At 38.6% G+C, this 18,649-nt stretch overlaps 1 protein-coding gene across 4 annotated transcripts in view; it reads left to right on the top strand.

The window, feature by feature from the left end:
• Window positions 1–831: 831 nt before the first annotated feature.
• NADK2 (NAD kinase 2, mitochondrial) overlaps window positions 832–18,649 on the top strand; it is a 329,344-nt gene continuing 311,526 nt past the window's right edge. For 2 of the 4 annotated variants that reach the window (XM_053701210.1, XM_053701209.1), the window contains exon 1: window positions 832–1,184. In XM_053701210.1, coding sequence (XP_053557185.1) covers window positions 972–1,184 — 213 coding nt within the window. In that variant the 5' untranslated portion in view covers window positions 832–971. Of the gene's footprint in view, window positions 1,185–6,535; window positions 7,333–15,263; window positions 15,854–18,649 lie in introns of those variants that run through there. The other 2 variants (XM_053701211.1, XM_053701213.1) reach the window with 2 other exon arrangements.

The raw sequence follows: 18,649 nt of genomic DNA, 5'->3' as shown, positions 1-18,649 counted from the left end.
CCGTTTACTCACTTCCGTAAAGGTGCTCATGCGTGTTTAGACGGTAATTACGTCAGTGGCTGCTACGTGCACGAGTATGAGCTACAAAGAGAAGACGAGTTCAAGGTAGGAGGAGAAGGGATTTGGCGGAGTTTGTCGGCCATTTGTAACGATTGAAATCAAACTATTGATTTTGAATAACCCCGTTTTTGAAGCAGACTCATTGGGGTTGAAGGGGTGAGTTATGACAATCGGAACACAATCTAAGGTATGGGCTAACGTTAATATAGGTGTAGACTGTCCCTTTAAAACTGAGGCATGTGTGAGGTGGGCGGGGTATTTACAGGCTTTTGAGGTATGGGAAACTTTGCCGCCTCCTGGTAGCAATGTATATTCCATACAGCTCGTGGACTCTCTCCACCTATATAAAAGAAAGCACAATTGGGCTAAAAGAGGCTACAAAACAAGATGCTGAGTTGTAATTTGTTCCTGAGAAAGAGCTTCTGTTTTTTAATATATATGTATGTAGGTATATATATATATACATACACAAGATGAAAGTTGTAAGGTCCCAGGTATGCAACTCATACAGTATATATATATATACACGCCCAGGACTAGGGTATGGTCATTTGACAAATACTCAGGATTCTGTTTGCTCGGACATTTAACAACATATTACAGTAACAAAGAAGGCGAAATAAATTCACGCTAACATTTGTTTGCATATACATCATGTACGAGCAGACATAGACGCTTTACATTTTAGCATATGTCATCATCACACGACTCTCGTTCGTATTAGACTGCGCACGCGCAAGATTGAACCTACATGCGCCCTGATCTCTAAACAATCTTCTGGATTGGGCATGCGCACAAGGAGAGCTAAGTAAAAGAAATTGGGGAAAAAGTCGTGCGAACTTGACCCTGGAATATATTATTCTCCAAACTCGGGATAAGTCTCTTTAGAAAACAGGACACTTCAGTGAAGCATGTTTTCTTGTCGGGGTGTTCTGTGCATGTCCTGTGCTGCGGCCTTTAAACGTCTGGTTCCCCGCAAGACATTATCACGCTCCCTGCATTCGGGCATCACTGAGGGATTTCGGCCAAGTAGGGTGGCAGTGGTGGCAAAAACTACGCGTTATGAGTTCGAACAGCAGCGGTATCGGTACGCTGAGCTGTCAGAAGAGGAGCTGAAAGAGCTGGTGAGTGGCTCCATAACTCACCTCGGTCACCTGTCAGTAAATTAACGCCTCTAGATGAAAGAGGGGACTGTTTGTCCCATTTGTAGCACTTAAATGGTTAACTACATAAAGCATCTTTGTCCCTGTCGTTATAGTATTTTATTTATGTTATTATTTTTGTGACTTGTGCTGACCATTGCCAAGGAATTATTTAATTTACCCCTAACACTAAAGAAGCAACGTTTCTGTCCCTCCTGTTGGTGCAAAAGCCAGACCAAGTGCATGCGGTTGGAAGATGTAGTACCCTTAGATTTGTTTACCAAGCATTGGTGTCACATATAGAGAGGCCACTCAATCAGAAGTAAAGTTACACAGTGCTCGACAAACCCAGGAGGGGGAGCCACTGGCTCTTTGGGTTATTTTTCATATATCTATAGACAAAGACTACTGTCTGGCTCCTAAATATTCTTATTGGCTCCTATACTTTAAACAGATTTATCAACCCCTGCTAATCATTGCCAATGCCAGATGCCTTCTCTCTCTCTATAAAAAAAAAAAAAAATCATGGTAGTGAGAGTGATGGTCTTGTTTTTTGCACATATTTACGTTGGGAACTGTTTCACAGATTTAATAAAATGTAATTTATTAGTTACAAGACAAAGTTACAGACATTTGAGCTGAGGTTTTCATATTCTAAATCTGAGATATTTTATAAAATAAGTTTACTAGGATGCAAACGTTTTTAGTATACATTAAAAGGATATTCTGATACATAAACTATATATTTGCTTACTGTTCACATAGCTTACAATGTGTTTAACCCCTTAAGGACCAGCAACATACATGGTTTCTATGGGGATTGACGTTTTAATAGCGCAGACTTTCCAGGGTACGTCACGGTTAACACACACAAATCCCTCTTGAGAGTTGCAAGCATTGCAGCTTCTGAGCAGGACATGGCAAGTAATTGGCAGCTCTGTGCAACTGCCACTCCTGATTGGCTTACCAGCCTGTCCTGCATGCAGCAGCTCTTGATTGGGACTTAATCTATGAGTTTAACCACTATTCAGGGGTTAGCTAGGATTTGAAATGGAGAAGCCACATGCTGTAATTTGTAGGCATGTGCAAATGTTAGGATTCAGCATTTGTCTGTTAAACGACTGCCGAAAATGTCCCCAGGCAGTGTCATTCAACTTATATCGGCTCTGAAAATAAGTGTAAACAACACACAGGGATGCGGCTGTAGCAAACGAATGCTGAATTTTGTGGTTGTAGATTGTGTGCTTTTTATTTTAAGGATGAATCTACTTTGATAGACACTCAATAAGCACCACTGTTTTACTTCTGTCTTGTTGCAAGTTTTTATCCACACATCTTTATAAAGGCAACGTGGCTCGTTATTTTTGTGTCCTGGTTTGTAATTCACGTGGTATATCTATCAACATTGATCTAGTAAAATAAATAAGCGAAGGTCATTTCATTAACTGGTTGACCTCTGTTTTTTGCATTCTTAAAAATATCTTTTGTTGCGTTTCCTTTGCTTTAAATAAAGATTTTTTTTAAAGACTAGTAAACAATAGTGTGCAGAAAATAAATAGTATATTCAAATTATTGATTTCTATTAAAGTGAATGTCAATTTTGATGCTAAAGTGCCCTGTTTTTAAAAATTTGATTAAAAACAGGGGCACTTTAATTCATCAAAATTTACATTTCACTCCTGTTGAGAAAAAAACTTACCTTTTTAATCTTCATAGCAGCTCCAGCTTCCTCCACCCGTTGCAAAGCCTCGTCCTGGGTCTAAAATGAGGAATCTGGCTTCCTCCAATCACGGAGTTGAATCGGACACTGATTCCCCCTGGGGGGAGACGTGATTGGAGGATGACCTATCCATCATTTCTGACGTCAGAAATGGCTTACAACGAACGGAGGAAGCTGGAGCTGCTGTGAAGATTAAAAGTTAAGTTGTTTTTTTTCACAACAGGAGTGAAATGTAAATTTTGATGAATTAAAGTGCCCCTGTTTTTAATCGAATTTTTAAAAACCGGGCACTTTAGCATCAAAATTGACATTCATTTAAAGGGACAGAAAATATATTTTTTTATTGCATCTGAATCATTTTATAATAGTACATTATACTTTTTAATTGATGTTCCTGTATTGAGAAGAAAATATTTATTTATGAATTTTGAGGCATTTTACTTCCTGCACCAAATACCATCATTTTATTTGGTGAACACAAATTAAACTGCTTGTTCAATTGAATGCAGATGCAATTTAGTGGTGGGTAACTAGTATTGCTCAAGGGCCCATTTGTGACTTTCAGTCCAAAAAGAGCTATATGGATCTTCTAACCCTTAAATTGAACTAACAAAAAAGTAATTAATGGAATCGTAAAGTAAAAATAAATCTAATAATGCATGTAATTTTAAATAACTTTTTTTTAACTATGGACCAGATTTATCAAGGGGTCGGAGTGCCGTCGGCTGCAGATTCGCATAACCAAACCTGTAGCCGATATATTTAAGAATCAGCGGTCTGATGACCGCTTCTTCTTAACCCACTTTGCCACCTGTTATGTGGCAAATGTCAACCCCCCCCAAACTTTTCCGACCGGGGAGATTAACAGCCCATGCTTGCGTGAGCAGGGGGCAGCATTGCACACTAGCCATAGTGTGCTATGATGAACGCAAAGCTAGACACCCCTTTCCGCCTTACTTTGTTCAATCTTGCCCAATGTAGTTAACCCTACAAAGGAGTTAAACACTTAAAGTCCCGCTTGGAACCTGCAGACCACTGCTGGTCCCAAAAGTAAACTGCTGTTTATCCAATCAGCAGTGCTGCTTGTCTTTAGCTGAAACTGCCGCTGATCCAATCAGTAGTGCTAGTTGCACAACAGAGGATTGCTGATTCCGGTAGGGACATTAAGGGCTCTATTTATCAATCATTTGGGGAATTCTCCTTTCTGTTCTCCTATCAGTTCTCCACAGCTCTCCTTAGGAGAGGAGCACATGTGCGCACATATTTATCATAAAAAAGTTGTTTTTTTCTCCATGGGAGAGCTGAGGAGAGCTGGGGAGAACTAATGATACATTTCTCCAGTCGGATTAGTATCTTCTCCTTATTTATCACTAAAAATAAGCAACTATTCTCCATGTCAATCATATATAAACCAATAGAAATCTTTATACAGCCTTCCAAGTAGCTTTGTTAACGCCCCTCTTCAGCAAACTTTCATATATGAAAATAAATTTACATTTTCATTGTTTTTGTGCTTTAATTTCAGCGCTTTTTTATATCTTATTTTTATGCCCCAATAGATATCATTTTTGTGCTCTGTTATATATTATTTTGGTGCTCCATTATATATATATATATATATATATATATATATATATATATATATATATATATATATATATATATATATATATATATATAATTTTTTTTTTACTCCATCATAAATTATTATTGCACTCCAATAACCATTATTATTATTGCTTTGTTATAGATAATTTTTGAACCTTGTAGAGCCCTTTTTTTGTGTGTAACTGCTTCTAAAACTGGTAGAGAATAGATTTCTAATGCTGTTCTCCACTTTAGCTATGGAGAACTTTAAGGTAGGAACTTGCAGGAGAACTTTCAGTCCTCCACAGGATAATATAAATGATACATTTGTAACTAGGAGAAATATGACTAAAAAGATCTAATTTAACCCTTTTTTTGGAGAACATGTTCTCCAAGGAGAGTTAGAACAGAGTAGGAGAATTTTACAGTCGAACTTGCCCAATTTTAGGAGTATTTTTGAATAATAAATAGAATTATTTCTCATGAGAACTTTTAGGAGAAAATATAGGAGAGTTGGAATGATAAATAGAGCCCTAAGTATGTGTTCAACTGCTTTGCAGGGGTTAAACACATAGGGCCAGATTTAACAAAGTAAGGGGACAGGGGCATACATTTTACAGCGTTGCTAGTGTTAACATTACATGCTCTAATATTAACACTATAGTGGCCATTTCATTTTGGCCTTGTTCTTTTAAATATACTGCAACAAATGGATGTATGGAAGGTGACTTAGAGGGGTTAATAATGGTTTATTGGATAAAATAAACAAGTGTTTTTTTGTTCTAGAAGTAAAGGGACATTCTTTCTTTCCTTTCTTTCTTTCTTTTCTCTTTTCCTTTTCTTTTTTCTTCTTTTTTCTTTTTTCTTTTTTCTTTTTTCTTTTTTCTTTTTTCTTTCTTTCTTTTTTCTTTCTTTCTTTTCTTTTCTTTCTCAGATTCTGTTGTTCACCACTTGCATAGCAAGTTGACAGTATAAGGTTTCTACTCTCCTCCCTTCCTTGATGCTGAATGAACATGCAATCAGACCCCAATCGTTATGATACCATACCAATTTGTAATTGTTATCATCTTCTTTTTATTTGTATAGTGCCAACAGGTTTTGTAGCACTGAGTATATAAAGTACAATGGAGGAGATTAATTATTAATCAACTATTGCAAATTTCTATAGTGTAGTTGTCCACAAAGGCAAAAATGAAAATCGCAATTTTGTACCCAAATTTTTTTCTACTAAAACACCTTAATTTTCTAATCAAGCTCCGGGGAGAGGGAGGGGGGAGACGGGCTCAGTGGAAGTGAAAGCAGTCTGAATAACTTGCTGCATATACTTATTCCTGGAGATTTATTCAATAAAATAATTGTCTAATAAAATTATTGCCTACATTACATATATAGTGTAATGGCTAATGCTTTACATACTTAAACGTTTTTTTACTTACTGTGTAGATGTATGAAAATAAAAGCAAATATTTTATTGGATAAATCTCCATGTATAAGTATATGCCAGGGCAGTGCCACATCTGTTATTCAGACTGCTTTCACTTCCACAGAGCCTCCCTCCCTCTACAGGGAGCTTGTTTACTTTAGATTTTATAACCCTGCAGACAGTGGCAGTGCAGTCAGATCGCTGCTTTATCCTGCCTGTAGTGCAAGTTTCTTACTTGCTTGCCTCCAGGTTCCAGTCACCTGAGTGAGCAACCCACCTTGACCATGTGTCTCCACTCTTCTGTGCCCCACAGTGCCCCCTCTTCTAACTGCTGTGTGTGCATGGCTCCTCTGCCTGGCTATATGCTAGGCCAGAACATGTTACCGGTGGTCCGGGACTGGCTCCTTCCATTGCATTCACACGGCATGATCGTCGTGATGTGATTCCCCTCTAAAACCCGCAGACTCGCAGTTTTTAAATTGCGGTGGTTAATCGCGGTTTAAAACTGCATATGCGGTTAATTGCCCAGCCCTTCTATATAACTCTATCTCTAATCTATCTCTGTATTTTTTTTTCCATTTACTACTTGTGCTGTCTGGTAGGGGAAGCGACTGTTCAAGATTAACTTTTCACCTTTAATAGAGTAAAACATTAAAATACTTAGCAACAGATGATTTAGTCTTTAAATTGATGACCCGATCACAAGGTTGTAGATGTGTTTATCATCTCCAGTCGTCAAATACCACTAACAGTCCAGGTTTTCATATAATCTGAACTAGGTAAAATAATCAGCAGTTGGGTGAGAGCAGATTAATACCCATGGTTACTGATTAGCTGATTGTTTCTCCTTTTGCTTTAGTTCAGATATCATGAAAAGTTGGCCTGTTTGTTGTATTTGAGGACTGGCTTTGACAACACTGCTGTAGTACAACTTATGGGCCTACAGAGACAGCAAAACACAGTAGGATCAGGGGGAAAGGCCGAACACAGGGGCAATAAGGATTAAGACTAGGGTGTTATAGGCGGTAGCATTGGGGAACCCAACAGCCACCAAACCAGAAACTTTGCCTGTGCTCAAGCTCACTGAGATGCAAAGGTGACTCAAGTTTTGTTCACAGTGGAAATGTCATATTCCATCAACTAAGGATTGAAAGCTGTCTGCTACTCCAGGACAAAGTGTGATTTTTACATTTTGGAAGGACTTGAGGAACAATGTCTACAGTGCCAGCAACAAAATCAGGAATTTCAAAAACGTTTAAAGCAGTTGTTTGTGGCTGTAAAGTGCTTGGGAAAAGAAATTGGATGTGGAAATAAATGCTTAAAGCAAATATAAAAGAAGATGGTCAATGGCGATGCTGATGGTATGGGTATTGCTGATACCTCCTGGCTCAAGGCAACTGGTAAGGGAATAATACATGTAATAATGACATAATTCTACTTGTATCTCACCTTCATTCAATCCACTTTTAATACAACTTTGCTAATTAATTGTTAAATGATCTCCAATGTAAAATAAAGAGCTTATAAACTGCACAAAAAAAGCATGAAGGTAACGGCAAAGTAACTCTTTTTATTCCAGTAGTTACTGAGACATGGCTAAGGGATAATACCCTGAAACGTCGCCTGTTTGTTTTGTCTCCGTAACTGCTGAATAAAAGTTACTTTGCTGTCACCTTCATGCTTTTTTTGTATACTGTTATGGGGTAGTGACCCTTAGGTGGCGTGCATTACCCTTCCTGAGTACTGGAACCCTATTTCATTTTTGTCTTTTGGACATTATAAAGTAGCCAGGTGGGGGTAGTGTAATACTTTGCAATATTATAACTTTCTGTTATTTAGAAAAGTTACTTAAAGTGAATGTAAAGTTTAACGAGAAAGTGCCCGGTTTTTAAAAATTCTCTTAAAAACAGGGCCACCTTCATTCATTAAACCTTACATTTAAGCGTTTTTTTTTTAATACTTACCTTTTTTCCTTATGACAGCAGACTGGTGATCCTCCGCCCGCAGCTCCTGCTGTAGTTAGCACAGCAATTACGAATCCGGCTTCCTCCAGTCATTGTGTGCACCCCAAGGCGTCCAGCTCGTGAGGCCATGCAGTGATTGGAGGAAGCCGGATTCGTCATTGCTGTGCAAGTCCAGCAGGAGTTGCGGGCGGATGATCACAAGTCTGCTGTCATAAGAAAAAAGGTTAGTTATTTAAAAAAAAACAAAAAAACGCTTAAATGTAAGGGATAGTAAACGCCAAAAATGTTATTGTTTAAAAAGATAATTCCTTTTATTTACCATTCCCCAGTTTTGCATATCCGACACTGTTATAGAAATATACTTTTTACCTCTGTAATTACCTTGTATCTAAGCTTCTGCTGACTGCCTCCTTATCTCAGATCTTTTGACAGACTTGCATTTCAGGCAATTAGTGCTGACTCTTAAATAACTTCACGTGAGTGAGCACAGTGTTATCTATATGAAACACATGAATTAACGCCCTCTAGTGGTGAAAAACTGCCAAATGCAGAAGCGGCCTTCAAGGGCTTAGAAATTAGCATATGAGCCTACCTATGTTTTAGCTTTCAGCTAAGAATAACAGGAGAACAAAGCAAATTTGATGATAAAAGTAAAATAGAAAGTTGTTTAAAATTACATGTCCTATCTGAATCATGAAAGTTTAATTTAGACTTTACTATCCCTTTAATGAATGAAAGTGCCCCTGGTTTTAGAAGTATTTTTAAAAACTGGACACTTTCTCATTAAACTTTTACATTCACTTTAAGATAGCCAATGCACAGATTAATAGCGTAATTTAACATTAATTTTTTAAATAATGGGAGCAACAAACACTAAAAAACATTTAATATTAACTAATGTTACTATGTGGTCAGTAAAATCAGCCGCGTGGTGCAGCCACTAAATAGATCCCATGGAGAACACTGTGCTCTAAGTCAGTAGATCAGTCTATTCTCTACTAAACTGACAACATTATTATTCGTAAAACCCATGCTACATTATATTTGCTGAGTGTATGAACTGTGTGCACTTGGACAATCTATAGTTCCAAGACTAAGCTGATACAGGTTTCTGAGAAGAAACTGTCACTTCTGTCTTAGGTTTTCTTATACTTTTTTCCAGAAAGTAAACTGATTGTAGTCATTAGAGCCGTTTTTATCACTAAAATGTCCCTTTAGCTGTTAATTGCTCAGGTAACACCTTTTTCTCCAACATTGGTGTGTCCGGTCCACGGCGTCATCCTTACTTGTGGGATATTCTCTTCCCCAACAGGAAATGGCAAAGAGTCCCAGCAAAGCTGGCCATATAGTCCCTCCTAGGCTCCGCCCACCCCAGTCATTCTCTTTGCCGTTGCACAGGCAACATCTCCACGGAGATGGTTAAGAGTTTTTTGGTGTTTAAATGTAGTTTTTATTCTTCTATCAAGTGTTTGTTATTTTAAAATAGTACTGGTATGTACTATTTACTCTGAAACAGAAAAGGATGAAGATTTCTGTTTGTGAGAGGAAGATGATTTTAGCAGACAGTAACTAAAATCGATTGCTGTTTCCACATAGGACTGTTGAGATGAAGTAACTTCAGTTGGGGGAAACAGTTAGCAGACTTTTCTGCTTAAGGTATGACTAGCCATATTTCTAACAAGACCATGTAATGCTGGAAGGCTGTCATTTCCCCTCATGGGGACCGGTAAGCCATTTTCTTAGTCAAACAAACAGAATAAAGGGCTTATTATGGGCTAAAAAACTGGTAGACATTTTTATGGGCTAAATCGATTGCTTTATTTGGGCTTTTTATTCAGATTTAGGCTGACAATTTTTATTTATAAACTTGGGGAACGTTTATTAAACGGCAGGCACTGTGTTAGACACCTTTTCCAGTCAGGGGGCCTTCCTAGTTATAGACTGAGCCTCATTTTCGCGCCATTACTGCGCAGTTGTTTTTTTGAGAGCAGGGCATGCAGATGCATGTGTGAGGATCTAAAAATTGCTGGAAAAGCTTCTAGAAGGCGTCAATTGGTATTGTATTCCCCTCTGGGCTTGGTTGGGTCTCAGCAAAGACTATAGCTGGGACTGTATAGGGGTTAAATTTATAAACGGCTCCGGTTCCGTTAATTTAAGGGTTAAAGCTCTGAAAATTGGTGTGCAATACTATTAATGCTTTAAGACACTGTGTTGAAATTTTGGTAATTTTTGAACAATTCCTTCATACTTTTTCACATATTCAGTAATAAAGTGTTTTCTGTTTAAAATTTAAAGAGACAGTAACGGTTTTGTTTTAAAACGTTTTTTGTGCTTTGTTGACAAGTTTAAGCCTGTTTAACATGTCTGTACCTTCAGATAAGCTATGTTCTATATGTATGAAAGCCAATGTGTCTCCCCATTTAAATTTCTGTGATAATTGTACCATAGCGTCCAAACAAAGTAAGGACAGTACTGCCACAGATAATGAAATTGCCCAAGATGATTCCTCAGATGAGGGGTGTAAACATGATACTACATCATCTCCTACTGTGTCTACACCAGTTTTGCCCACGCAGGAGGCCCCTAGTACATCTAGTGCGCCAATGCTTATTACCATGCAACAATTAACGGCTGTAATGGATAACTCCATAGCAAATATTTTATCCAAAATGCCTAATTATCAGAGAAAGCGCGATTGCTCTGTTTTAAACACTGAAGAGCAAGAGGGCGCTGATGATAATTGTTCTGTCATACCCTCACACCAATCTGAAGGGGCCATGAGGGAGGTTTTGTCAGATGGAGAAATCTCAGATTCAGAAAAAATTTCTCATCAAGCTGAACCTGATGTTGTGACATTTAAATTTAAATTAGAACATCTCCGCGCACTGCTTAAGGAGGTGTTATCTACTCTGGATGATTGTGACAACTTGGTCATTCCAGAAAAATTATGCAAGATGGACAAGTTCCTAGAGGTTCCGGTGCACCCCGACGCTTTTCCTATACCCAAGCGGGTGGCGGACATAGTAAATAAAGAGTGGGAAAAGCCCGGCATACCTTTTGTTCCCCCCCCTATATTTAAGAAATTATTTCCTACGATCGACCCCAGAAAGGACTTATGGCAGACAGTCCCTAAGGTCGAGGGGGCAGTTTCTACTCTAAACAAACGCACTACTATTCCTATCGAAGATAGTTGTGCTTTCAAAGATCCTATGGATAAAAAATTGGAAGGCTTGCTTAAAAAGATTTTTGTACAGCAAGGTTACCTTCTACAACCAATTTCGTGCATTGTTCCTGTCACTACAGCAGCGTGGTTCTGGTTCGAGAAACTAGAAAAGTCGCTCAGTAGAGAGACTCCATATGAGGAGGTTATGGACAGAGTTCACGCACTTAAATTGGCTAACTCTTTTATTTTAGATGCCGCTTTGCAATTAGCTAGATTAGCGGCAAAACATTCAGGGTTTGCTATTGTGGCGCGCAGAGCGCTTTGGCTAAAGTCTTGGTCAGCGGATGTGTCATCCAAGACAAAATTGCTTAACATCCCTTTCAAAGGTAAAACTCTGTTTGGACCAGAATTGAAAGAGATTATTTCAGACATCACTGGGGGAAAGGGCCACGCCCTTCCACAAGATAGGTCTTTTAAGGCTAAAAATAAGTCTAATTTTCGTCCCTTTCGCAATTTCAGGAACGGACCGGCCTCTAATTCTGCATCCTCTAAGCAAGAGGGTAATGCCTCACAACTCAAACCAGCCTGGAAACCGATGCAAGACTGGCACAAGGGTAAGCAGGCCAAGAAGCCTGCCACTGCTAACAAAACAGCATGAAGGAGTAGCCCCCGATCCGGGACCGGATCTAGTGGGGGGCAGACTCTCTCTCTTTGCTCAGGCTTGGGCAAGAGATGTTCAGGATCCCTGGGCGCTAGAAATAGTTTCTCAAGGTTATCTCCTGGAATTCAAGGAACTACCCTCAAGGGGAAGGTTCCACATGTCTCACTTATCCTCAAACCAAATAAAGAGACAGGCATTCTTACATTGTGTAGAAGGCCTGTTAAAGATGGGAGTGATACACCCAGTTCCAATAAAGGAACAAGGAATGGGATTTTATTCCAATCTGTTCGTAGTTCCCAAAAAAGAGGGAACTTTCAGACCAATTTTAGATTTGAAGATCCTAAACAAATTTCTCAGGGTACCATCGTTCAAGATGGAAACCATTCGAACGATTCTACCCACTATACAGGAAAGTCAATTTATGACTACCGTGGATCTAAAGGATGCGTACCTACATATTCCTATCCACAAAGAACATCATCAGTTCCTAAGGTTCGCTTTTCTGGACAAGCATTACCAGTTTGTGGCCCTCCCATTCGGGTTAGCCACTGCTCCAAGGATTTTCACAAAGGTGCTAGGGTCCCTTCTAGCGGTTCTAAGACCGAGGGGCATTGCAGTAGTACCTTACTTGGACGACATTCTAATACAAGCGTCGTCCCTGTCAAAAGCAAAGGCTCATACGGACATCGTTCTAGCCTTTCTCAGATCACACGGATGGAAGGTGAACATAGAAAAAAGTTCTCTGTCTCCGTCGACAAGAGTTCCCTTCTTGGGAACAATAATAGATTCCTTAGAAATGAGGATTTTTCTGACAGAGGCCAGAAAATCAAAACTTCTAAGCTCTTGTCAAGTGCTTCATTCTGTTCCTCGTCCTTCCATAGCGCAGTGCATGGAAGTAGTAGGGTTGATGGTTGCAACAATGGACATAGTTCCTTTTGCACAAATTCATCTAAGACCATTACAACTGTGCATGCTCAAACAGTGGAATGGGGATTATACAGACTTGTCTCCAATGATTCAAGTAGATCAAAAGACCAGAGATTCACTCCGTTGGTGGCTGACCCTGGACCATCTGTCCCAGGGAATGAGCTTCCGCAGACCAGAGTGGGTCATTGTCACGACCGACGCCAGCCTAGTGGGCTGGGGCGCGGTCTGGGAATCCCTGAAAGCTCAGGGTCTATGGTCTCGGGAAGAGTCTCTTCTCCCGATAAACATTCTGGAACTGAGAGCGATATTCAATGCTCTCAGAGCTTGGCCTCAACTAGCAAAGGCCAAATTCATAAGGTTCCAATCAGACAACATGACGACCGTTGCATATATCAATCATCAGGGGGGAACAAGGAGTTCCCTGGCGATGAAAGAAGTGACCAAAATAATTCAATGGGCGGAGGATCACTCCTGCCACTTGTCTGCGATCCACATCCCAGGAGTGGAAAACTGGGAGGCGGATTTTCTGAGTCGTCAGACATTCCATCCGGGGGAGTGGGAACTCCATCCGGAGATCTTTGCCCAAATAACTCAATTATGGGGCATTCCAGACATGGATCTGATGGCGTCTCGTCAGAACTTCAAGGTTCCTTGCTACGGGTCCAGATCCAGGGATCCCAAGGCGACTCTAGTAGATGCACTAGTAGCACCTTGGACCTTCAACCTAGCTTATGTATTTCCACCGTTTCCTCTCATTCCCAGGCTGGTAGCCAGGATCAATCAGGAGAGGGCCTCGGTGATCTTGATAGCTCCTGCGTGGCCACGCAGGACTTGGTATGCAGACCTGGTGAATATGTCATCGGCTCCACCATGGAAGCTACCTTTGAGACAGGACCTTCTTGTTCAGGGTTCATTCGAACATCCAAATCTGGTCTCCCTCCAGCTGACGGCTTGGAGATTGAACGCTTGATTCTATCAAAGCGTGGGTTTTCAGATTCTGTGATAGATACTCTGGTTCAGGCCAGAAAACCGGTAACTAGAAAAATTTACCATAAAATATGGAAAAAATATATCTGTTGGTGTGAATCCAAAGGATTCCCATGGAATAAGATAAAAATTCCTAAGATTCTCTCCTTTCTACAAGAAGGTTTGGAGAAAGGATTATCTGCAAGTTCTCTAAAGGGACAGATCTCTGCTTTATCTGTCTTACTACACAAAAGACTGGCAGCTGTGCCAGATGTTCAAGCATTTGTTCAGGCTCTGGTTAGGATAAAGCCTGTTTACAGACCTTTGACTCCTCCCTGGAGTCTAAATCTAGTTCTTTCAGTTCTTCAAGGGGTTCCGTTTGAACCCTTACATTCCATAGATATTAAGTTACTATCTTGGAAAGTTTTGTTTTTGGTTGCAATTTCTTCTGCTAGAAGAGTTTCAGAGTTATCTGCTCTGCAGTGTTCTCCGCCCTATCTGGTGTTCCATGCAGATAAGGTGGTTTTGCGTACTAAGCCTGGTTTTCTTCCTAAGGTTGTTTTCTAACAAAAATATTAACCAGGAGATAGTTGTACCTTCTTTGTGTCCGAATCCAGTTTCAAAGAAGGAACGTTTGTTACACAATTTGGACGTAGTCCGTGCTCTAAAATTTTATTTAGAGGCTACAAAAGATTTCAGACAAACATCTTCCTTGTTTGTTGTTTATTCTGGTAAAAGGAGAGGTCAAAAAGCGACTTCTACCTCTCTTTCCTTTTGGCTTAAAAGCATCATCCGATTGGCTTATGAGACTGCCGGACGGCAGCCTCCTGAAAGAATCACAGCTCACTCCACTAGGGCTGTGGCTTCCACATGGGCCTTCAAGAACGAGGCTTCTGTTGACCAGATATGTAAGGCAGCGACTTGGTCTTCACTGCACACTTTTGCCAAATTTTACAAATTTGATACTTTTGCTTCTTCGGAGGCTATTTTTGGGAGAAAGGTTTTGCAAGCTGTGGTGCCTTCCGTTTAGGTAACCTGATTTGCTCCCTCCCTTCATCCGTGTCCTAAAGCTTTGGTATTGGTTCCCACAAGTAAGGATGACGCCGTGGACCGGACACACCAATGTTGGAGAAAACAGAATTTATGCTTACCTGATAAATTACTTTCTCCAACGGTGTGTCCGGTCCACGGCCCGCCCTGGTTTTTTAATCAGGTCTGATGAATTATTTTCTCTAACTACAGTCACCACGGTACCATATGGTTTCTCCTATATATATTTCCTCCTGTCCGTCGGTCGAATGACTGGGGTGGGCGGAGCCTAGGAGGGACTATATGGCCAGCTTTGCTGGGACTCTTTGCCATTTCCTGTTGGGGAAGAGAATATTCCACAAGTAAGGATGACGCCGTGGACCGGACACACCGTTGGAGAAAGTAATTTATCAGGTAAGCATAAATTCTGTTTTTTTAAGTAAAATTACTATAAGTGCCAGGTCATTAATTGACCTTTAAAGAGCCCTAGGGTCTGTCTGCTAGCCCAGGCCTTGAAGTGGTTCTTGCCAAGTCATGTATTGTAAAATGGTTTTTTTCCTTAATATGTTTACAATGATTTATTATACCTGCTGCAGAGAATAAAATGTATGGGAAATTGTTCATGTAGGTTTATTTTAGAATATGAAATAGCTGCTTGTGGAAACCACCACCTATTGAAAGAGACTGAGTGTCTATCTATCTAATACAATTCTTATTTTATCTCTTCCTTCTTAGTAAAAGCTAATACTTGGGTACTAAAGTGTTAATTTTCAATTGTTCTTGCTAAATCTCAATCCCATCCCCGGAGGATGATTACAGCTGCTGTATCTTGTTTTCATATCTGTTCTATAGAGCATACAGAAATATTTTGTATTTTAAAATGGTAACATGGATCACTGGGAACAAAGGGGAGGCTATTTTACATTACAATGTCCCTTTAAGCATGTTCCTTGTTTTGTACTTTAACAGCACCAGGGTACAATCATACAGCACCTGAACCGGCAGAGCCTCCAGAAATCAACAAAGTGGACTGTCATAATGCAAAAGTAGCAACAGAAAAGCAACAATGAGTTAATGCTTTACCCAAAGGCTGACATCAATTTATGGTGATGCATTTCAAATAAACTCATCAGAGTAGCAACCGACAGACCAGCGGACTGAAGTTCAGGAGCAGCAAATAGACATAATTTGATATGCCACAGCAATCAGTGGTAAGACTACCTGTTACCACTGCCTTACATTCACACCTAGGCAGATTACTCTTCTTGACTTGAGGTACCAAGGTCTAGAAAGCAGTGATGGAGCAGGTATAGGGGGGGATACAGACCATTTGGATTTGAATGATAATATATGCAACTTATGATGCCATTCATTTAAAGGGACACTGAACCCAATTTTTTTCTTTTGTGATTCAGATAGAGCATGCAACTTTCTAATGTACTCCTATTTATCATTTTTTTTCTTTGTTCTCTTGCTATCTTTATTTGAAAAAGGCATCTAAGCTTTTTTTGGGGGGGTTCACGGCTCCTGGACAGCACTTTTTTATTGGTGGATGAATAGGGAGCAGCTCTGCTAAGCGACAGCGCATTGATTGATGATTGGTTTTGTTTTTTTCAACCCAGCCCCCTAGCTTTTCTAAAATAGATAATTAAAGGATTACTTTCCGTTATAATTTTTAAGCCAAACAACTAACATATTAAAGTTAATAAACATTAATTAAAACCTACTGACCTATATTTTCTCCAAAACAAAGTTTCAGAACGTTCTAAAAGTTATATCTTTTGTTTGCCGATGATGTCACGTTATCCTGCCCACTATTTTCAGCACTGCATGTTCAAAATACTTAAACCAATGAAATTGTGTTTAAAGCGCCATTTTGAAACCTAGGTATTGTAAACGGATTGGTACAGAGCAAAGGATACCCGCGGAGTTGGTTTGGAAAACAATTAAATTTGCAGACAAGATTTCTGATATACGGTAGAGATATGTTAATGAAATACTATTGATAAAAAGCGTATTTGGGGTAGTTAGTTAGTAACAGGCATAGAAAATATTTACTTACAGTGGCCCTTTAAGAAGGGTTGCCTACGGCAGTCTGGTCAAATTCTATATAAATAAAATTATTATAATGGTGGTCTCTTAATAATTATAGAAAAGTATATTTGTATTGCACATTCACTGGCGTTAGCAGGTGCACAAAAGTTTTTAAAGGTGCACAAATGTTTTAAAATAGTCCTTGTTAAATCTCAAATTAAATAATACTTATGCGAAAGTACAAGTGGTGCTTGTACGATAAACCCTAAAGTGTGTGTATATGCGATACAATTAGTGGTTCAGATTGTGCTCATAATCAGTAGTCAATATCACTAAATATAAACTCTAAAATTTGTAGAATAATAAATCCTAAAACGGACCTTATATAGTATATAAAATATACGATGCAGTAATGGTTTAAGTTCCACTTATTCAATATAACCGAATATAAGCTTTAAAAACTGTGGTATGATAAATACTAAGAACTGCAGATATGTAACAGTGGTGCATATAAAATCAAATATAAGCTCTAAAAACTGTGGTATGATAAATACTAAGAGCTGCAGATAAATAAGTGAATAACTGTGGAATTAGTAGCAAATATTTAATTACAAACGATATCAAACATACATCTAACATGTAGAAAATACAAATTTTGTGCTTATAGTCTTATAGATGCATAGCTTTTAAATTATAGTGCACAGTACCTTTCAATCTTTTAGTAAAGATCTTACTTTGGCTGCCGTGTATCCTACGGCGCCTGGATCAGAGTTAACTCACCCTTCCGCTGTTTCCTTGGTCACGTGGACCAGGCTAGCCAGTCGTGGTAGAGGTACAATAGTGCACGAAGTTTGGAGATAGGTTCTTGCAGTTTCAGCTCCTTCCGCTATTCCTCATGATTCCTCCGCCCACTCTCTGGGTCTACGGCAGGATAGATGCAGCTGTCCTGGGAGCTTTCTTTGTTATACGAATCCTCAGTATGTGCTATTGGATGTCATCCACGCGCATTGGCTTCCACAAAGCATGCTGTTGAGTCTTTTTATAGTGTTTCCGTTTAACCCCTTCATGTTATCATTCAGTCTTATGTTAATCTTGGTTAGTTATGGTGGTTTTTTAGTTTGAGAGGTACAATCTTTCTTATTGGTGCAATCTTTTATTATTTAATTTCACTTTGTATTTGTTAAGATTTAACCTTTTTTGTTTTCTCCAATTTTACATACTAGAAAATATACAAGAAAATCTACAAATCTTCCTAGAGTACATATAAAAAAAATAAATAATAAAAAAAAATAATCAATAAATAAAAAAAAAATAAATAAAAAAAAATAAATAAATATAAAAAAAAAATATATATATATATATATATATATATATATATATATATATATATATATATATATATATATATATATATATATATATATATATATTGCACCGAAATTTCGGCCGCAGAAAGTTTCGGCCGAAAATGCCATTTTTGGCTATTTTGGTTTTCGTTTTTTTTGCCTGCTATTTTCGGTAAAATTATTGTATAGCATGTTTCAAATTTGATGCTAGCCTAGAGCTGCTGTTTAGGTTTATTACTTGACTTACTGTTCTGCATATGAGTTTTCTAGGACTATACTTTATTTGGATAATTGGTAAAAAAAAACTGTTAAATATGATTCTGTTACATAGAACTAAATTAAGAATAATACAGTATATTGATATTTATAATCCAATTTTAGTGTGTTACTTTCAATAAAAGGGTGAGCTTTTTTTATTGGCTCTAATTATGCAAAAAAATAAAATAAAAAAGATTAATTTGAAAAAAAAAAAACATTTTCGGTATCAGTTTCGGTTTTCGGCCAAGTGCATCCCGGATATTCGGTTTCAGTCCAGAATTTTCATTTCGGAGATATATATATATATATATATATATATATATATATATATATATATATATATATATATATATATATATATATATATAT

The sequence above is a fragment of the Bombina bombina genome, chromosome 2, assembly GCF_027579735.1.
Source record: "Bombina bombina isolate aBomBom1 chromosome 2, aBomBom1.pri, whole genome shotgun sequence".
Taxonomy (NCBI): Eukaryota; Metazoa; Chordata; class Amphibia; order Anura; family Bombinatoridae; genus Bombina; species Bombina bombina.
The sequence above is the reverse complement of the archived record's forward strand: the minus strand, read 5'-3'. Positions and strand labels throughout refer to the sequence as shown.